The sequence below is a fragment of the Perissodus microlepis genome, chromosome 6 (assembly GCF_051167445.1).
Source record: "Perissodus microlepis isolate ML-2025 ecotype Zambia chromosome 6, ASM5116744v1, whole genome shotgun sequence".
Classification (NCBI taxonomy): domain Eukaryota; kingdom Metazoa; phylum Chordata; class Actinopteri; order Cichliformes; family Cichlidae; genus Perissodus; species Perissodus microlepis.
The window spans coordinates 5563683-5584090 of NC_140466.1; the positions used below are offsets into that span (position 1 = coordinate 5563683).

The 20408-nt window shown below is 40.7% G+C and overlaps 1 protein-coding gene and 1 long non-coding RNA gene across 3 annotated transcripts; both read left to right on the top strand.

Annotated features, from left to right (window-relative positions):
• Window positions 1–663: 663 nt before the first annotated feature.
• On the top strand, window positions 664–14861 carry card14 (caspase recruitment domain family, member 14). 2 transcript variants are annotated; one of them, XM_084930356.1, is made up of 20 exons: window positions 666–1082; window positions 1346–1483; window positions 1569–1894; window positions 3843–3998; window positions 4098–4217; window positions 4511–4636; window positions 6887–7036; window positions 7122–7241; window positions 8201–8301; window positions 8772–8827; window positions 9246–9306; window positions 9692–9908; window positions 9993–10119; window positions 11542–11782; window positions 11894–11957; window positions 12057–12177; window positions 12336–12500; window positions 12940–13058; window positions 13336–13451; window positions 14104–14860. In XM_084930356.1, exons 1-20 carry the CDS (start codon window positions 869–871, stop codon window positions 14309–14311), a joined length of 2946 nt encoding a protein of 981 aa, XP_084786482.1. In that variant the 5' UTR covers window positions 666–868; the 3' UTR covers window positions 14312–14860. The 2 variants fall into 2 exon arrangements, with proteins under 2 accessions (XP_084786481.1, XP_084786482.1); XM_084930355.1 differs by having other exon boundaries at window positions 664–1082; window positions 9692–10119; window positions 14104–14861.
• Window positions 14862–16813: 1952 nt separating this feature from the next.
• Window positions 16814–17967, top strand: LOC146384906 (uncharacterized). Its single transcript, XR_014800443.1, has 2 exons — window positions 16814–16945; window positions 17553–17967. It is a non-coding gene; the product is annotated as an uncharacterized LOC146384906 (long non-coding RNA).
• The last annotated feature ends 2441 nt before the right edge of the window (window positions 17968–20408 follow it).

Sequence of the window (20408 nt, forward strand, 5' to 3'; positions counted from 1 at the left end):
CCTGGTGAGTTCACTGGTTATGACATCCTCCATAGTCTTAATGCTTGTATATATATACTTTACAGTAGATTGCCCTGATGTCTTCCAATTGTTTGCATAGACAGTTTACAATACAGCTGACAGTAAGTTCACACACAAGAACTGTAAGTTAGCTATTATTACGAGGAAGGCATTATCCTTGTGATGATCACAACTGAGCTTATTTCCTTCTTTAACACAGGACTTTGCACTTTGCCGCTTAGTGTTTGCTCCTGTCAGCACTGCGGTGTGTGTGGTGTGTGTTTGCTTTTATGTGATTAGAAATTATTAAGGTGAGCTCAAATGGCATCCAGCGTTTCTCTGTAAGCGAGAGGCTCTGTTCATCAGTGCCATAGGCGCTCTTCAGTAAACAAATCTCTGCCTCACTCATTAACAGAGAGAGGGGCTCCTGTGTGTGGCGCGAGTACACACTGAGCTAGCTGTTCAGGGTAAACAAACATTACTAACACCCAGAGTGTAAATATAAGAGATGGGCATTAATCATGGCTTTACTGACTGATTGTTTTTGAGTGTGTGTTTGTGTGGGTGTTAGTGACTATGTGTGTGGGTGTTTTGTGTCCTTTAACTCAGTTTGCATCAGTCTGTGAGTCGAATCCTTGAGAGCTTGTCTTTCAGGTTTTCCTACACGCCCACACGCCAGCACTTGGACATAAACACCCACTGGGCGTGGAAAATGCCTGACACGTTTATAGAACAGTTTTTCCTTTTAGAGTCAGTCCGCTGCTCTGGCTGGAAAAGGTGTGTGCTCAGTCCACCTGCTCCACTGAGAGCTGTCATCTCTGTGGCAGCCAACATCATTACGCTTTAAAACACACTCAGTAGACCCAGCATGGCGGGGGAATGTGTCCCCGAGGATTTAGACCTGAAAGAGATGGGTGAGGAGGAGCTGTGGGAGCTGATTAATGACAACCGCCATCGGATCTCGCTAGGAGTGCGACCGTGCATCTTGATCCCTTACCTGAGGCAGGCCAGGGTTCTCAGTGAGATGGACGAGGACGAGATCCTTTCCTGCCACAACCTCACAAACCGCTGCATGAGAACGAGTGAGATTTTCATTGTTTTCATGGATTTTAAAGTCAGTTGAAACTCTGTCCATGAGATGATACAGTAGACTGCTGAGTTAACCACTTAGAAAAGTGTAGCAGCAACATATAAAATCATCATGTCACACTGACAGAGTTTAGGTGTATCTGTAAAAACAAAATTCTTCAGATTTAGAATTGTGATTATTTGCATCGCTGCTGTTGCTTGATGACATTAACTCAAAGGTTAGTTTGAAAGTCTCATTGTAATCTACTATTTCTAGGCCACATGCTGGATCTGCTGAGAACCCAGGGAAAGAATGGTGGTATGGCCTTGCTGGAGAGCTTAATGATCCACTACCCAGCACTCTACACCCAGGTGACTGGAAGCAAGCCCAGCACTGAGCCCTCAAGATTCAGTGGTGAGTGGCTCAAAGTCTTAGTATGTCTTATGGATGTGTTTGTTCTCTTTGTTCTGCTGACTGCAATCCTTGCACTCTCTTTCAGGCCTGATAAAATACTCAGAGCTGACTGAGTATCTGGTCAGAGCCGTCACAGGGATGCAGAAAGAGCTGCAGGAGGCCCGTAACGAGGCCAGCAAATTGAGAGCACACTGCGCCTCTCTGGAGGCAGACATCAGTCAGATGATGGAGCAGGAGATGAAGTCCAGAACCCTGCGCACCGACAACGAACGGATCCAGAGACACTTGTGCTCTTTACAACGTGAAGTCACCAAGCTGAAGGATGAGAAGTGTGACTTGTATATTCGCTACACAGCAGCAATCGAGGAGAAATCAGCTGTGAACGGGCGGCTCCACGAGCTAAACCTTCAGGTCAGTGGATGTCATTAGAGTCTGTTTGTTCACTGCAGGAGACCTTCTGTCTGAGTCTCAAAGCTGTCATCCCTGGGGAAAATCCTCAAAAGGCTGATGTTAAAGAAGTGAAATTAAAGCTTGTATACTTTGCTGTGGTAAATGTTCTCCCGCTTGAGACTCAGACTCAAGTGACACCTCACAAGTAATCTGAGAAGCAGCTATTTAGCAAAAAGTCTTTGCTATACACAGGAGCTGTGGGGTTTAAGTTACCAGGCAGAACAAATGAAAGGCAAAAGTGGGAAGTGTTCAGGATCTTTCCTTCTGTAACATGTCACACTTTCTTTTTTTAAATTGTACTCTAATGATTGAGCCATCCACTCAAAATCAAAGTCCTTCTTTCCTCCCTACAGAAAGCGCTGCCATATTTATCCTCAAGCAAAGATAACAAGCAGGCTCCACAGTTCTTATATGCTGCATTTTGTTACACCCTCATGAATGCATTTAAATTTAATTTTCTTTAAACTTTTAATCTTCAGATTTGACCTCCACAGATTCAAAACAAAAGCATATTACAAAAGACTTTTCACTGGTTTCCTCTAAAGGCACAGCAAAAGCTCTAAACTGCACATATGAGGTGTTGTAAAGCTACTTCAGTATCTGCAGTTATTCCTCCCACAAGTCTCCAAATCTTGGAGAAGTATAGCGCTAAATTGCTGCTGTTTTTGTGTGAGACAGTATGTAGGCATGATCCACTCAGGAGTGAAAGGTCATTTTGAATGTGGTCATAAAAGTATTTTTTTCCTAAATAACAAAATTGTTATTTCTATTATATTTCCCAGAAACATTGTTTAGTTGGGTAAGAGAACATTTTGTATGACAGTAAATATTCATGTTTGAAAAGACTTTTGTTTAAAAAAAAACAACTCTTTTGATTTATTGAGAGTTTAAAATAACTCAGAGTTTATCCTGACTGTGTGGTTGGTTTGGTCAGGACTGACCCCAACCAGTCGCAGCAGATGGCCCCGCCCCTCCCTGAGCCTGGTTCTACCACAGGTTTCTTCCTGTCAAAAGGGAGTTTTTCCTTTCCACTGTCGCCAAAGTGCTTGCTTGTAGGGGGTAATTTGATAGTTGGGTTTTTCTCTGTATGTATTAGTGTAGGGTCTACCTTACAATATAAAGCACCTTGAGGAGACTGTTGTTTTGATTTGGATAAATACCATTGAATTAAACTGAATTGAGCTGATGGGTAACAGAGAACTTGGTGAAAAGAGTCCTGTTTACTTCAATCATGCAAGCATATCAGAACTGACTTCAGATCATCAGAACTGTTTTGTCAAAGTCATTTCACCTCTGTTGTTTTCCAGCTGGTCAAAGTCATTTGATGAATTGAATATATTTCTCCTTTACTAGCATCTCTATCATTGAATCTAAAATCCTTGTCCTCACATGCAAGATCTTGAAAAGTCAAGCCGAGGGTATTTAAAAGTAGAATAGGAGGCAAAGCCTGGCCTCTCTCCTGTGAATCAAGTTCCAAATTTGGATTTCTCTACCTTTAAGAGTAGGCCTAACACATTCATTTTTCAAAAAGCTTGTAGTTAGCACTGGATCAGATGACTGTGAACCTTCCCTTAGTTCTGCTGCTGTAGTCTCAAGCTGCTGTGGGCTTCTTATAATGCCCTGAGCTTTTCTTTTCCCTTCACTGCTTCTCTCTCTCCTTGTTTTCACACAACATTATTGTGTTTAATTTCTAGTAAACTCTGAACCTGGTTGCTTCCCACTGCCACCAAGTGTTTGCTCACCAGGGGATGGGGGTCATCTAATTGCTGTATTTAATTGAATTGTCTCTAGTGTCTCAGATTTACTGATTTACACTCTTTGTTTCTTACCACAGACTATAAAAAAAAAACATAAAACACCTAATTAGATGTACAGTGTCTCAAGTCTTGTTTGTCTTGTGTGGTGGCAGGTGTATCAGCTGCAGACTGAGCTACAAAATGCCCAAGCAGAGAATGAATTCCAGAAGCAGCGGTCACTCAAGTCTGTTTGTCCTGAGTCACCACAGTTGCAAGATGAAGTCAGGAGCCTGCGCTGCCAGCTGGCGAAGGCAGAAAAACTAGACCCCGTGAGCGCAATTGTTCTTTTTTTGTTTTTCACTTAGACCATTTTTTTCACTCATATTCTTTAGAAGGTAAAATCTTATTTGCTGCTCCTGTTGCATCAGGCTCGTCAGGACATCCTGGCTCAAGACCTGGCGGAGGCCATAGACAGTCAGGTGGAGCTAGCAGAGCAGCTCCGATCATACAGGGAGGAGAACGAGCAGTTGCTCAGAGACAAAAAAAAGGTGTGTTTGTTTATGGTTTTTTCCTTCAGTGGTTACAGTAACCGGACCAGGAAATGTCACACAAATTCAACCAGTTATCTCTGATGGAAAGTGAGCTTTTCAGACTCCCACTCAGCACCATGATGGGCAAAAGTATTCAGCTGCTACTTGGAGAGTTATTGTTACCTAACACTAATATAAATAAACCATGAAACCATGAATACCACATACTTCTTTATATAATAATTGACTTTCTAATGTAACATAGACTTAAAATTGAAGCTAAATTGGCAAAATATGCATGTATTTGTCAGCTCTTGGATCAGAACGAGTCTCTGAGCCTCCAGGTGCAGCAGCTGACTCAGGACTGCAAAATGCACCAGCAGAAGAGCGCTGTGATCCAGAACCAGATGAAAGCGCTCCAGGCCGAGAGAGACCAGGTAAGGAATTGATGACGGTGCCTCTAATCAATCTTTCCTGAATTTGATAAACAAATTAATGAACATTTTCAAGCTGCATTTTTCTGTTTTAGACTTTACTTTTACGGAGAGCATCGGTTTTGCTCTGGTTCATTGTTGTGTTGTTTCAGTGCTTTAAATGTCAGATATTGCGCCGTTCTTCTGTACTTGTCTTGTGTGTGTAGGTGTGTGTTTATGTGTCTTTGATAAAGGACACAGTGTACGCGCCTCTCTGTTTTAAATAATACCTTTCTTTTAAAGGAGTGGTATTCTGTTTTTTTCTAACATGTTCTTACCTTCACATGAAAACATCACGAAGAAATGATCCACTTTAAAGTCATTTAACATCAGCTGTCATTAACTTGAACCCTTTCCTCTGAAAACAATGAATTAAAAAATTCTACCACACCCTAAATACTGTCAGATTGCATTTAACAGCATTTAACTGCTTCACTGAAGCAGAGGAATTTGATTTGTTAGACGAGTCTTGAGCGGATGGTGTGACACACACACAAGCTCGAGGAATGAAGGTGTTGGAGTTCCACAGCACAGAATAATTAAGATCAAGACAGTACCTTCAATTCTATAACTACTTCTGTAGGCATAACATATTCAGACTTACACTGCTTATAGTTTGGCTTTGCTTGTTGTTTAAAGAAAAACTTTAATCTAGTGTAATTTGAAATTGTTTAAAAAAATTAAAAGACAATCAACTAATGACAAAAATACTTACTTTACCTCACTGTGCTTTGTTTTCTACATGTATATGTATATTTGTATTTATTTGACGCTGCGCACAACATTTCCTCTGAGTTTTCATAACAAGTATTCTCAAGCAAAGAGGATAAAAAAAATGCTCATATTCCTACAAGTATTTCCTTGGAGAATCATGTTAGGCATACAGATGTCCATTTCAGTGTTTCAGTAAGAAACTGTGTCACCAAATGCAGGTTTATCACATTAAAAGTCTAATTGTTCAGGTTAGCCCAGATGGAAACTTTTTAAATCACTGATTTTTCTCCCTTTTTTCCCCAGTTTTTGAATACTGTCTGAAAATGCCAAAACATAAGAACTTTTTTTTCATGGAAATCATCAGAGCGTGGTCAAAGTATATCTTACACACCTGAAAAATATAACTGACGCATTAACTATTTAACAAAGCTGTTTCCCAAACTAGAGCTTCTGATACTCTTGTCTCGCCCGGTTGTGCCTTAAAGTCTCCCACTTCCTGTTCCACTTCCTGTTTTCTGGTGGTGATTTAAAACATAATTGGACAATAGCTTTCCTAATAATCAATTAGTAACTCAGTGTGCCATTGGAACACCACAGAGATGCTTTCCACAGCATGTCTTTTATCCTGTCTTCCTTCTCTCACCCTAACCGGTCGCAGCAGATGGCCCCGCCCCTCCCTGAGCCTGGTTCTGCTGGAAGTTTCTTCCTGTTAAAAGGGAGTTTTTCCTTCCCACTGTCGCCAAAGTGCTTGCTCATAGGGGGTCATATGATTGTTGGGTTTTCCTCTGTATGTATTATTGTAGGGTCTACCTTACAATATAAAGCACCTTGAGGCAACTGTTGTTCTGATTTGGTGCTGTATAAATAAAATTGAATTAAATTGAATTATACCGTATATTTCATTGAAAACTATAAATAATTGAATATAATTATATTAATCATTCATTTAAAACCGATCAATTTGATGTCATAAAGAACATTTCTAAGTGTTGTGTTTTGGTATTTATATCCATATGAGGTTTTTCAAGTGAGTGATGTATTACTCACGATGACTTGGAAACACAGTACTTCTATTTTTAAGTTTCCATCGAGTATTGTTCCAGAGGTGTGTTTGCTGAAAGGTGTTGAAAAATAGATCGCTGTCTGCTGTTGGCGCCGCTTTGACAATCGACTGCATACCACATGCTTGTATCCAAGCCAGCATGTACTTTTGTATCTCAGCAAACAGTCCTCGGGGACACGTGCAAGTTATGGTGATATGTTACAGGTGGTGCATGACGGTGTTTTTTAGTTGTGGATATCATGGCTTTGTGTTTTTTACATGAGGCCTAAACTTGGCTCAGCTGTGTCTGTGTGCCTGACTAAGAATCAAAGTAGTTTCATGCGCAGTCAGCTAAACAGTTTTAAATAACTGTCATTCAGCGCTTTGGGTGCCTTGAAAAGCGCTATATAAATGCAATCCATTATTATTATTATTATTAATCATTCATGTGCTTCTAGGCTTATCAGTCCAGGGATGAGGCCCAGGCCATGATCGCACATGTCCTAGCTGAGAAGGACACCCTGAGGTGCCAGCTGGTGGAGCTACAGGAGAAGGTGTTCAGCTTACAGACCAAGCGCAGCTCTACAGAACTGCACCAGAGCTCCGAAGTAAATTTTTTAAACACACGTGCTCACTTATGCACAACACTTAGAGGAAAATGCTATTACTGACTAATTTCATGTCTACCCTAAGGAGACGGAGGGCGGCTGGGATAGTCTGAGTTCCAGCAGTGATGAATGCCCCGTATCATCTCGACGCAGACTCTGCCGCATGGATGCAATTAATCCTTCAATGGTTTCCTGCAATTCAGAGGTGTGTGAGTGTGTGAAATAGCTGTGAAATGCTCTGTTAATTTTTTCCCACATGTAATAATATAATCACGTATTTTAAATCTGATGTTTTTGTACAGCTCTCCAGTTTCAAAGAATAGAGTTAATACAGTCACGAGGATTAGGGTCAACTTGAAGAAGTTAGATGAGGTGGAGGCAAGGCTGTGGCTGGCTGACGTGTGGAGTGGCTGAGGAGTTTTTGCTTTGTAGCCTGGAATGATTCTAAGGAGTCATCTCAGGCACAAAGAAAACAGTGCAGACAAAAAGCAACAAGAGAAACTAGGGCTTCTTGTCTAGCGGCCTGATGAACACTGTGGCCACTTTGGTAGACTCAGTAATGCAGTGAGTAATGGATGAAATCTACAGCTGCCAAGCTGAATAGACAAAGAGTAGGTGGCGCCGGTCAGGCAAACAGTAAGAGTGACTAAAGAACCACACCTGAGCACATCAACACAAATCCCTCTTTTCTTCCACTCACTGCCAGCAGAGGGTGGTTAGATTCATTTCTAAAATGGACAAAATCTGTAGGATGCACCTACCAGTCTCTGTTAGTGCTTCCAACAATGCACCCAACAGTTTTATAGTGGAAACTCTTCGCCATGAGTAAAAGTTATTTATTTATGGCGTTCAGCTGCATGCAACCAATATTAAACTGGTGCTGGCACATTATCAGTGGGAAAAAAGGTGAGATGGAGACAAAACCAGGCACTAGTGACAACCACCAGAGTTCAAATACCAACATGTGTAATCAAAGCCTGATAGCACTGCTCTTGAGATTAATAATGAAAAACCCTGACATGTCAGTTAACCACAGTGCACAGAGTGGTATGTTCCTACTTTCTCATTCAAACTATACACTTGTGACATACTGTCGCTTTTCTTGCAGTCATGATTTTATGTTCTGTGTCTGTGTTGGCCGTGTATATTGGCTTGTGTGTGTAGTGTGAAGATGGTGCTACGTGTAGCATGCGGTCCCGAAACGCTGAGCCTCCCAGTCCGGACTCTCTCCGCCGAAGGAAGGAAATTCTGTATGCAGAGAGCAGGTATGCCTGTGTTTCCTAGAAGTGCATATCAAAATCTCATAATTTCTTACTGACATTATGAGATTTTGGGAGACATTTCACCAGAACGGATGAATGAGCAGTGTTGCTGACCTCTGCATTCCTTTCTGTGTTCATATCATGGCACAGTTTCAGGTTGATTATTGATTTACAGCAGAAAAAGAAAGACAGAAGTAAAGTGCAATCGAGAGCTAATTAAAGAACACATTCGTTGTGTCTGTTGAGCCACAGAAGTTCTATTGAAATCACAAATTGAGTAGACTTTATATACTTGTCACAGTGTCTTGCTGTTGTCATAGCAACCCACCAAACCAGTCTGTAGACATTATCTCCATTTATCACACGCTTCTTTGCGAAGTAAACTCAGTGTAAAATGCATACCGTCATTGTTGTGTGCATCCATATTTGTTGGATCTGATAAGGGCCCATTGTCTGTATTTTTTTTCTTGTAGCTCAGAGGCAGCAGAGACTGACAGTCTATTGGACGACTTTGTGTTGCTCCCCAGCGGTGTGTATTGAAAGCATTATTCTTCTTTAAATTACTGTATATGTGTGCAGAGATATCAGAAAGAGACCTTCTTTCCTTCTTCCTCTCACCCACAACTGGAACGGCAGATAGCTGCCCGTTCCTGAGCCTAGTTCTGCCAGATTTTTCTTCCAGTTACAAAGGAGTTTTTCTTTCCCACTGTCACCAAGTGCTTTCTCTATTCTCCATATTTCTTATAGGGGATCATCTGATCACTGGTGTTTTCTCTCTATTATTGTAGTACATTCTTTACCTTATAGCTGTTGTTTGAGGGGAGTTTCATTAGCTTTTGTCCCCTGTTTTGTCTTTGCCAACGCAGAGTGACACATTAACCCCAACACATTATTTCCTGGGAAACAACCCTGATGTCCAATCATTAAACATTCTCTCTTTTGTCCAGTGGTGAACAAGAGCATGCAGACATTCGGGCTTTCCTCTCGTAGGAGGTCCAGCTCTCACAGGTGAGACAGTGACACGATTTTTTAAATAGAATTAGATGCTACTCTGCCCAAAGGGTATGGACACTTTTAAGGCCAATCATAAATCTAATGCAGGCTATTAATCACAGGACATACAGGACATTGTTGATCACTAGCTGGTGAAGTGAAAACATTCTTCCACACTTACTTCTTACACTTAGTAACTTGGGAACATATGCCCATGTATAAAAAAAAAAAAGTGCTCTACAAATAACCGGATATTGTGAGTGTGCACTGCTGTAGCAAAATCAGTCCAGGAGAGCAGGTCCACTTTCTACTAATCCCAGTGTGCAGGAATTATTTGTAATTATTAGTGATCAATATTTGCTAAATAGCTTGAATAACTTCCCTAATTTTCTATCGTCAGCCTGTCAAGATCCTCAGTCCCTCCCTTCCTGATGCGTTCTCGTCCAAAAGCGATCCGTGTCAGTGGCAGAGTTCTCAGCATCTCCTTCCAGGGTGAGGCACTCCTCAGCCAGCTGGTAGTAGTGGGGGGTAATAAGACGGGAGTGTTTGTGCATCAGGTGACTGAAGGCAGTGCAGCTCACAATGTTGGCATCAGCCCCGGGGCTCAGATAGTGGAGGTAGGTGCAAATGTGTGCGTGAAAGCAGTTTTTCTCCTTATCACCTGTTGTGAAGGTGAGTCTCACCACGCTGTTGGTCTGCAGGTGAAGTACGAGAAGAATCAGAAGGCTCTGAGGATGGTGCTGGAAGATTCCACTTTAGAGGAAGCCATGTGGGCTCTTGGCCAGGTTGCAGGCATCTGTCATCTCTCCCTCCGCCCCAGGCAAGATGGTACGTCATATTTCTTGTACTGATTCATCGAGAACTTACACATGAATTGCGTCAGATTTCCATATAACTTGCACCATAACCGGAACATCATTTTACTGTAACCCTGCATCGCAGCCTTCTATGTAGCTTGGCGTGCCTCCTGAGAAATGTGACTACATGTCGGGTCAGTGCATACCACAACCACTTAAAGGCTGCGGTATAGGGATAAAAAGAGTTTCCAGTTGCTACGCAAGTTAGGAAGTAAATTTCCCGCAAAGCCTAAATGAAGTTTTAGTCTCATCTTGAATCACTTATATGCCATTTTAGTGGAGATGTTAGATCTCGCTCTATGACATGTCTGCAGTCTTGAACCCAAATTGTTCTATGTTATTTTTTTCTTCCACACTGTTATCTAAACTTACTGAAGCTGTTAAATGCCCATAAACATGTAAGAGTATTGGCAGTACTGTATTATACTTTGTGTTTGTTTTACACGTGTAGCTGTGAAATAAGACTTTATGGTTACAGCTGACTTCAGGAAGGAGGCTGCTTTGGTTGACATTAAAGGATGCCTGACATGAGGAAGTAGAAACTGGATATGGTGGACATGCTGCATTCATGAGGGTGTTTTTGTTTTGCGTCAAGCAAAGAATTCAGCTCTGAAATCCTGTCATTTTGAAAAAGTAAACCACATTTTTTGGCACGTATCCAAAGACAGAACATAATAAAAAAAGCAGGCCCTGCATGGTTGACATAATAAAATGATTGTTTGTTTGCTATTCCCTCTCCTTCACGCGTTGCATCACAAACTGGTCTTTTAAATGTTCTCAGCAGATTTTTTGTGCATGTACATGAACTCAAAGTTCTCATGTATTCAGAAACCACACCTGATTTGATTTCCCCGTCTTCTTGTGCAAATCTGGCCCGCTCTGGCTTGGATGCTACTTTGTGACTGCACCCTGGCAGTCCACTTCTGACCACTTCTGCATTTTCACCATGACCCTCAAACTATCGAGTAAAATCGTAATTTTTATTGCGTGGATCATTGCTCGCGAGGAGAGCAGGGTGTTCAAGAAAGTTCAGTTTGAAGGAGTGCTGTTTTTGCTACTCTGGAGAAGCTCCAGCCCTCATCACAGACACACAGGTGTAAGTGATCAAAACGGGACGAGCTTTGAAGGGGAGTTTTTATCGGTGAATTTTATAAACGCATCTTTACGGGTAAGGCTTGTGCTTATGTTGGGTGTGAGGATTAAGCACAGGAGGTAATAAAGTACAGTTACCATGAAAGTATATTGTTCTTTAAACTTGACATTATGGCAGTTCTGCATCACTGGGATGAAATGTAGAGCATGTACAGCAACTGACATCAGTTCTGAATATCATCTACATGGTGTGTACTGCAGTGTCAGTCCAGTGGTTTAACGTCCTCTTCTGTCTGCTCAGACTACGAGGCGCTGCTGCAACAGCTGCAGAGCAGTGAGACATCATCAGGAGATTCCTTCTACGTACGTGTCAACATGTCCCTCCCTGCCGGCCCCGGAGGAACCCTGGCTGTGTCCTGTAACGACATCCTGCATGTGACGAACACGCGGCCCGCTGGCACTGAGGACTCGTGGCACGCCAGTCATGTTCACCCGTGTCAGCAGCTGGACCTCCAGAGCGGAACTGTTCCCAATTATTACAGGTTGGTGCACTGATGAATGAAAAGTTCAGGTTCACAAAAGGCAACTGTGCACTCTTCAGATTATTCGAGAATGGAGTCAGATCACTATTCACTGATTTCTTGATGTCACAGGGCACAGCGGCTTCTGATTCGAGCTATTGAGGATATGAGCTTTGAAGCAAAGAAGTCTGAAAAGGTAAGAAAAGCACTGGGTTTTTGTTGCTTTGTTTAGTTTTTTTCACAAGTTACATCTTTCCCCTAATTAACTCCTGGGAATATTCTTCTGCTTCGTCAGGGTGAGCGTGTGATGACCCAGAATACACAGAAGACTGTGAGGATTGTCAGCACTGGGCGCCAGGGCAGGAACCCACTGTGGGTCAGCGTGGAGGAGGAGAAGAGTGCGAGTGCAGAATCAGGTACAGTAACCCCAGTGGTCACAAAACAGCAGAATTCCTCAGGGCCACATATTCTACAAACAGCCAGTGAATCTCAGCTTTAACTGCACTTAAAAAAGAGATCTATGGAAATATTAGTGAGATATAAACATTTGCACTGTCTATTCTTTCCACTGCAGATGCAACATCTGCACCCAAAAGTTGTGTAACTCTCATGCCCTACACCCTGGTGACGCCACGCTATCCGCCTGTCTGCAGGCCTGTCCTGCTGCTGCCCTCGGTGCTGGGACGCATCCTGGACAAGAAGCTGGCCAGCTGGCAGGGCTTTCAGCTCTGTGAGCCTGGTAAGAAATGCTCTGTCGATATAAGCTGACATGAAATCTTATGTGAATCTCGGCTACAGAATAAACAGCTGAAGACAAATTGTTAGATAAGCGGGAGGGACACGGTTTCCTGAGCTGACTCATGTTTTATGGGCGAGATTGCTCATACACCTCCCACTCTATTTACGATTTCATGCTGTAATGGAAGCATAGTAAATAACCGGTCTCATACTGTACAATGAGATGGGTTTGTGTGTTACTGTAAACCAGGAAGGAAATAAATATCAATAAAAGAAGGACAGCAGCCATAAAGTGTAAATCTTTACCATCATTACAGCAACATAGGCGTAGAATATTTAGAGGAAATAACAGGCTACACCAAACAAAATCATTTAATGTGTGTTTCCAATAATACACAGCATTATCTTGTGTGTTATAATCTCTTTCCTCTCTGCTTCAGAGGTGCTGAGCTCCAGTGAGCATGCAGCCCAGCTCCAGAGGTCTGAGATCCTAGAGGAGGTTGAGCAGGGTGGGAGCCGCTGCTACACCCTGCAGAGTGTCGAGAAGGTCATGAAGAAGGTCAGAGCAAAGAAGGAAGCTGTGGTCAACAAACTGTGTGCAATGCTAAAGAGATGATGGCCAGTTGAGCTGCAACTTTTGTACAAATATGAATGAGATTTATGTTGTAAACATTACATTTTGGTTATCTGATGACTTTAGCACCATCATCAGGTTTAAACCAGTATTTTACTTTATCACAGTGCCAGAGATTCTTTAAAATGTATTTCATGTAACAGCACTGCGCTTAAATCACACTTAAGCTAATTTTATTTATTTATTTCTTCATAACCTGCAGGGCATCCACTGCGTGCTGCCATTAGGCCTCGACTGCGTGCGCCGGCTGCAGCGCTCTGAGATCTTCCCCATTATCATCTTCATTGGCCAGTCCGCACGTAGCGCACGTAAACTGAGGTAGATTCGTCTTCTTCATCTCACGCAATGCCACCGCATGCTTCTGATATTACATTTTTCTTCCGATCGTAAGCAGCGAGAGAATGCGAGCTTGGATAAAAATAATGAGTCAACATTTTTCCCAGAAAACCTCCCTTGTTTTTCCAGTTAGACTCCATGGCACATAGATTCATTCACAAATATCTTAGTTGTAATGTAACTTCATATTTTCAGACAAGTAAAACAAAATGCAAAAGGAACTGATGTATTCATGTATCGAGTTTAATGGTAAAATTCATTTTTTAACTAATCTCACCTTTATTAGTGCAGCAATAGCAGAGACAGGAAATCAGGGAGACATGCAGCAAATAGACCTGAGCTGCTCAACCAATGAGCTCCAGATTTTTTTTGATTGTTGAATAAAGAGCCCAGGCCAGTTGTGCAATTATGCCTACTAAGTAAACACATTTTGTCATACTTACAAATCAGTTACTTTGACTGTATGTACAAACAATATCAGCAAGTCTAAAGCAAAACATTTCCTTCCTATTCTACGTGAGCAACTTTTAGAAAAATAAATAAGTGTAAAGAAATGTGTTGATATTACTTCATGTTAATACAAAAGTTCATAAAAGCAGGAGGTTATAGTTTATTTATCTAACTTTTACATTAGGTCAAAGCTGCACCGTCACAGTCAGACAGAGGAGCAGCTGCTGGCGTGTTCGAGGAGCGAGGAGCCGCTGCTGGACAAGCTGCCATGTCTGTATAACAGCGTGGATCCAGAATCCTGGTGTGACCAGACCTCCCTGCTGACCAGCCTGCGCACCATCATCTGGGAGGAGCAAAAGAAGATTGTGTGGGTGGAGCCTGACCTGTGGTAGGGCAAGAAAAGGCAACAGAAGAAAAACTCAGAGCATTTATGTAAATAATGTAAATTTCTTAAAGGGCTTTTTGTTTACTGGATCATTAAAAAACACATTAATATTAAAAGGATAAATAAGCTTTACAAGAAAACTTTTTGTAAACACGAGTATGTATCTGTGATACTTTATGAGTAACTGGAGGACCGTTTAGTGTGCATGTAGCTGCATTACTTACTGAGAAACGTGTTTTACGCTTCCTCCTTTTTTTGACTTATTTGTTTAAAACAAACATGTGTAGTGTCCTCTAAAGACACAGGTTTTGTCATGAAACACACGCTTGCATTTACTGCATCTGTATAAAATGTAGATAATTTTTCATTTTCTATGTTTTCTTGCTTACATGCTGTGTTTTGTAAGTCACACCCTTGATTTAGAATAAAATAATAATAATCTGAGCTGTTGTGTCACGTGGAGTTTCAAAGTAAGATTTCATTGGGGATGGTGCATTCTTTGGTGCGAGTGTGAAATGAAGTGCTGTAAGTACAGATGAGTGAATGTTGTTTGTCGGGACAGCACACGCCGGGCACTATTACAGGTGTTTTGTTTGTTTTTTTAAAATTAAGCACAGCTGCTGAGCATCATGTGATTGGTTTAGCTTGTCACAAACAGCCTGTTACTTTAATTTTTTGAGCAGTGTATTACCTGTGTTAGCAGTAAATCTAAACAATATCAAAAGACATTGCTGACTTGTAGAGGAAGTGAAGAAAAATCTCTCCAGGGTGTGGATCTTCAGAGAATATCAGCGCAAAATAAATCCTCCTGCAAATATCGAAAAAAGGAAGGAAAAACACAACAAGAAACTTGTCAACTTTTGCACAGTAATACGTTTCTGTGGAGCAGATGTAAAGAAGTCTTATTCCTTGTATCCATCCTTAAAGCCCCTCACTGGTGCCACACTGTTTGTCACAGAAACTCTCAGAAATTTTCATCCAGATTGGTCCACTTGTCTAAGAGGAGGGGAACATATAAACATGTATAGACGCACTAGAATCATTATAGTATGATTGTTGTTATTATTAGTGAGCAGTGTATTTAAATGTTCATTGGTCACATTCATTAATCAACTGAAAGCTTTTTCAAGCAGAGACACACAGCATTTATACATTCAAATGTGAGAATTTGGTGTCTGCCTATAAACTTGTATTATTTATTGATCTAATGGAAACATGGACAACAAACCAGATGTTAATCCAACAAGTTTATTATCATGGAAATTTAGGAAATTCATTTAGGAAATGAAATTTAGAAAAATACGTGTGAACTATGCTTTGTTTGCCGTCGTTTTCTTTAACCCGTTATTTTAAAGACTAAGCTTTGGAATGTGAGGAGAACATATGCTCCAGATTCCAGACTATGTTTCATCACATGTTTTTGGAATGTAATTCTGAAAAAGTTTTCCACGGGTGACAGGTCTCCTGTTCTGACACTGGGACCCACTCATATGCCAGTCCAGCACAGGAGCAGCACAGACACACATCCTCTCACATTCACACCACGGGTGAAAAATCGCCAATGAACCCTGGAGGATGACGCTGGACTGTGGGGGGAAACCGGAACAGGGCAGGTGGCGCTCCAGGGATTTATTTTTGAGTTATTTTGATGTGGTACTGCCACCTAGTGGACGAAAGGAAGAAATGAAAGAACAAATATAGAAATGATTAACCGAATTATTGTATAAAGTTAAAAAATTAAACGAAAATTCTGCTACTAAAGTTTCATAAGATCATATTTATAATGATCTATTTTATATGCCGACCTTAGAGGACGTAGACAGTCATAGTTTTCAGACGGACGGACTCATCTATTCTCTACAACCTTAATCAAGCCCACTGATTTTAGTTGTGATGAGGCTTGCTGTTTATGCTTCAGTGCAGACAGTCAGCAGTAAGGTGACCCTTTAATAAAAGTATTCAAGATTATCATGTGGAGGTGGGGTTGGTCTCACCGGTGCAGACAGTGTTTTGAGAAGAACTGCAAAAGAAAAGGAAAAAGGATGGAGGCTTTGGAGAAACAGCTATCTGACAAACCCAAGGAACTAAAAGACACTCCTAGGCCCTACCCTGTTTTGTTTGGTGGTGGTGGTGGGGGGGTGTTCAATATACAATACAATAAAATGACTGTTTTCACTGCTCTGCCCTATGGGCAGAAATCTGTGCCATCAGAAACTGAATTTGAATAAGTTAAATTTGAATTTGAATTGCTCAGATTGAATCTGAATTGTAACTTGAATAAATGCGTTTGAAAACTGAATTTGAATTAGTCTAATTTGAAATTGAATTTATGGTTTGAAAATGATCATCACTAAATTGAAATTGAATTTAATATTTTGAAAATGAATTGATTTGCTTTGAAACTGCATTTTATCCTTTAAAAATTCAGCTCTCGAATAATTTCAGTTTCACTTCTCACCATTCAATTTTAGTTCCAAAATTCAGTTTTTTGGAACTTACATCCGGTTCAAGCGCAGATTAATAGAACTACGTTTTACTAGCGGACCGAAAGTGTTACCGACGGGAATCTACAGCATCTTGAGCTGAATTAAGACTTCAGAAGTCATTCGTCATGTCGAATGACCAGCGGATAAACTCTCAGGTTGGTAATAAATGTATTACATGTATAAGAACAAGCGTCATGTTAACAAATGATAGCCGTAAGGTAACTTTTATGCTTATTGTAGCTGCTAGCTAAAAACGCTAATTTAGCGTAGTTTGCCCTGAATTCAGCTTTGAAAAACAAATATGATCGACTGTTTCTAGTAGAATTCCAAAGTTGTCATCTTGGACCCTCTCAGAGTACCCCCTCTGTATGCTTGCAGAGACCCCTACAGTAGGGAAACATACAAAACGGTGTCCAAACCTTTGTATTTTAGCTTTATTTATGTCTTGCACAGCATCCCAACTCTTTAGCTAACTTAATAACTTTAGCTAAAGTGAATAGTTAGTGTAATTCATTAGTGCAGCATTACTGGCCATCTCTGTTTGAAGTGATATAATATGATATACAACTATCACTGAAACAGCAAACTTTGTAAATAAGCAAACGGCACTTCTCATTCTCTAAACGTTTGGCCACAGCTGTAGATTACACTATCAGTGCTTGTTCACTCTTGACAATAATTACATTTCTAAATTTACTTTGTGCATTTACAGGTAAACAATATCTAATATTTTATCTAAATGACTGCTTTGTCTTTGAAAAGGGTGAAGAGCCTGAGGCCAGTGACAGTCCAGTTCTACTCTAAGTACATCCTTACAGTGGCTCACAGGACAAGGCCAAATTCCTGTCCTGTCAGAAGAGAAGAGAAACTTCAGTCTTCATGCAGTTCAACCACACCTGTCATATTCCATATGACAGGGGTCTCAAACTCCAGTCCTCAAGGGCCAGTGTCATGCAACTTTTCCATGCCCTCGAGGACTGGAGTTTGAGACCCCTGCCGTATGGTGTTCATGCTGTTTTCTACCCCACAGTTACAGCATGTCTGACTGCCTGTTCAGCATATGCAAAAATATGAGTTTAAGCATGTGATGACTAAGGCCTTCCATTATGGTGTTTGTCATCACATGTCACAGACATCTGGATGATCATTTGGAATAAACTAAAAACTTGTTACTTCATCTTTTATCTTTATTATTATTGTTCTTATTTTACATTGTTAGGCATTAGGTTTATTTGTAATCGGAAGGTTGCCGGTTCGAGCCCCGGCTTGGACAGTCTCGGTCGTTGTGTCCTTGGGCAAGACACTTCACCCGTTGCCTACTGGTGGTGGTCAGAGGGCCTGGTGGCGCCAGTGTCCGGCAGCCTCGCCTCTGTCAGTGCGCCCCAGGGTGGCTGTGGCTACAATGTAGCTTGCCATCACCAGTGTGTGAATGTGTGTGTGAATGGGTGGATGACTGGACATGTAAAGCGCTTTGGGGTCCTTAGGGACTAGTAAAGCGCTATATAAATACAGGCCATTTACCATTTACCATTTAGTAGTCCTTTCCAACTTCTTTCCCTCTTCCATGTTACTGTGGCAGCTTGTCAGCATCTATTTGGGTTTGGAAGTGGAACAGAAAGTAAGGAAATCCAAAGTGCCATTAAAACCAGGAGAGGTTCGTATATTTCAGAAGAAGGGATTAATTCAAAAGAAATGACCTCAATGCCATATTTTATTTAGGAACCCTGGAGAGCACTTTGCAAAATAACACATTCTTATAATTTCACCCTCAGATGAGCCAAGCTACGACTGTCAGGGAAGGTGATGTAGGTACAGAGCATATGAGAGTGGTTAAGTTTGTCTCTTGTCTAGATGAAGGCACAAGAGGGATCAATGGCAAGGCGTAGAGATTCAGTATCTTCAGTCTTCAGTGGACACTCCATTTCTGGCACAAAACACCTGTGAAAGATGGTCGATTTAGGAGGTGACCCGACAACTTCAGCCTGTCAAACATATTAATGGAGCAGTATGTTAAAAAAAAAAAAAAATCTAATTAAGCATGCACTCAGTACCCTAAGAATTATTATGGTAGTTAAACACAGTGATAGTTGTATATCATATTATATCACTTCAAACAGAGATGGCCAGTAATGCTGCACTAATGAATTACACTAACTATTCACTTTAGCTAAAGTTATTAAGTTAGCTAAAGAGTTGGGATGCTGTGCAAGACATAAATAAAGCTAAAATACGAAGGTTTGGACACCGTTTTGCATGTTTCCCTACTGTAGGGGTCTCTGCAAGCATACAGAGGGGGTACTCTGAGAGGGTCCAAGATGACAACTTTGGAATTCTACTAGAAACAGTCGATCATATTTGTTTGTCAAAGCTGAATTCAGGGCAAACTACGCTAAATTAGCGTTTTTAGCTAACAGCTACAATAAGCATAAAAGTTACCTTACGGCTATCATTTGTTAACATGACGCTTGTTCTTATACATGTAATACATTTATTACCAACCTGAGAGTTTATCCGCTGGTCATTCGACATGACGAATGACTTCTGAAGTCTTAATTCAGCTCAAGACGCTGTAGATTCCCGTCAGTAACACTTTCGGTCCGCTAGTAAAACGTAGTTCTATTAATCTGCGCTTGAACCGGAACCGGATGTAAGTTCCAAAAAACTGAATTTTGGAACTGAAATTGAATTGTAGAACTGAAACTGAATGGTGAGAAGTGAAACTGAAATTATTCGAGAGCTGAATTTTTAAAGGATAAAATGCAGTTTCAAAGCAAATCAATTCATTTTCAAAATATAAAATTCAATTTCAATTTAGTGATGATCATTTTCAAACCATAAATTCAATTTCAAATTAGACTAATTCAAATTCAGTTTTCAAAAGCATTTATTCAAGTTACAATTCAGATTCAATCTGAGCAATTCAAATTCAAATTTAACTTATTCAAATTCAGTTTCTGATGGCACAGATTTCTGCCCATACTATGCTTGCAAATAACTCAGTCTAACTTTTACTCCTGTATTCCTGTTTTTGCCCAGGTTTTTTATTGTGCATGACAGGTTGTGTGATTGCAGATTAAATTTAAATTCCGACACGATATCTGACACAAAGGAACACCGAACCCTGTAGAACAAGAAAGTCAAACTCATTTTCTATCAAGGGACTCATGGAGCCCACTTTGATCCTGAGTGGGCCGGACCAGCGCAACTCTGCTTTCTTAACTACGCATTTAATTCCTGATATCTAAAATATAAGTAACAGAAGAGCAGCATGTCAGACTTTCTACAGAATAAGAAATTTGTCACCATGACTGTTTGGGCTTAAACTGTAAGAAATAAATGTGTAAAATTACAGTAAATATTCAGTAAATATTCAATAGACTGTCCTGTAATTATAAAACTGAACTCACAGAAACTGAACTCAATACAAATTTCTATAATCAATAGTGAAAAATCAGGAACTTTTCAGTTATTTAGTTACGGTAGTGTAGTGTGAATGCCCCTGTAGGGAGGTCTTCATTCGCTCAAAAACACTGGAAAACTTATTAAAAAAAATTTAAAAGTCCAAAAATATAGTCTCTTTACATTTTCTAAAGCCACTAGATGGCTTTAGAAAATGTC

Coding starts and splice junctions, on each gene's coding strand:
- card14 (XM_084930355.1), top strand. CDS start 869: ATGGCGGGGGAATGTGTCCCCGAGGATTTAGACCTGAAAGAGATGGGT. Junction 4,637..6,886: donor TCCAGGCCGAGAGAGACCAG/GTAAGGAATTGA, acceptor ATGTGCTTCTAG/GCTTATCAGTCCAGGGATGA. Junction 8,828..9,245: donor CTTTGTGTTGCTCCCCAGCG/GTGTGTATTGAA, acceptor TCTTTTGTCCAG/TGGTGAACAAGAGCATGCAG.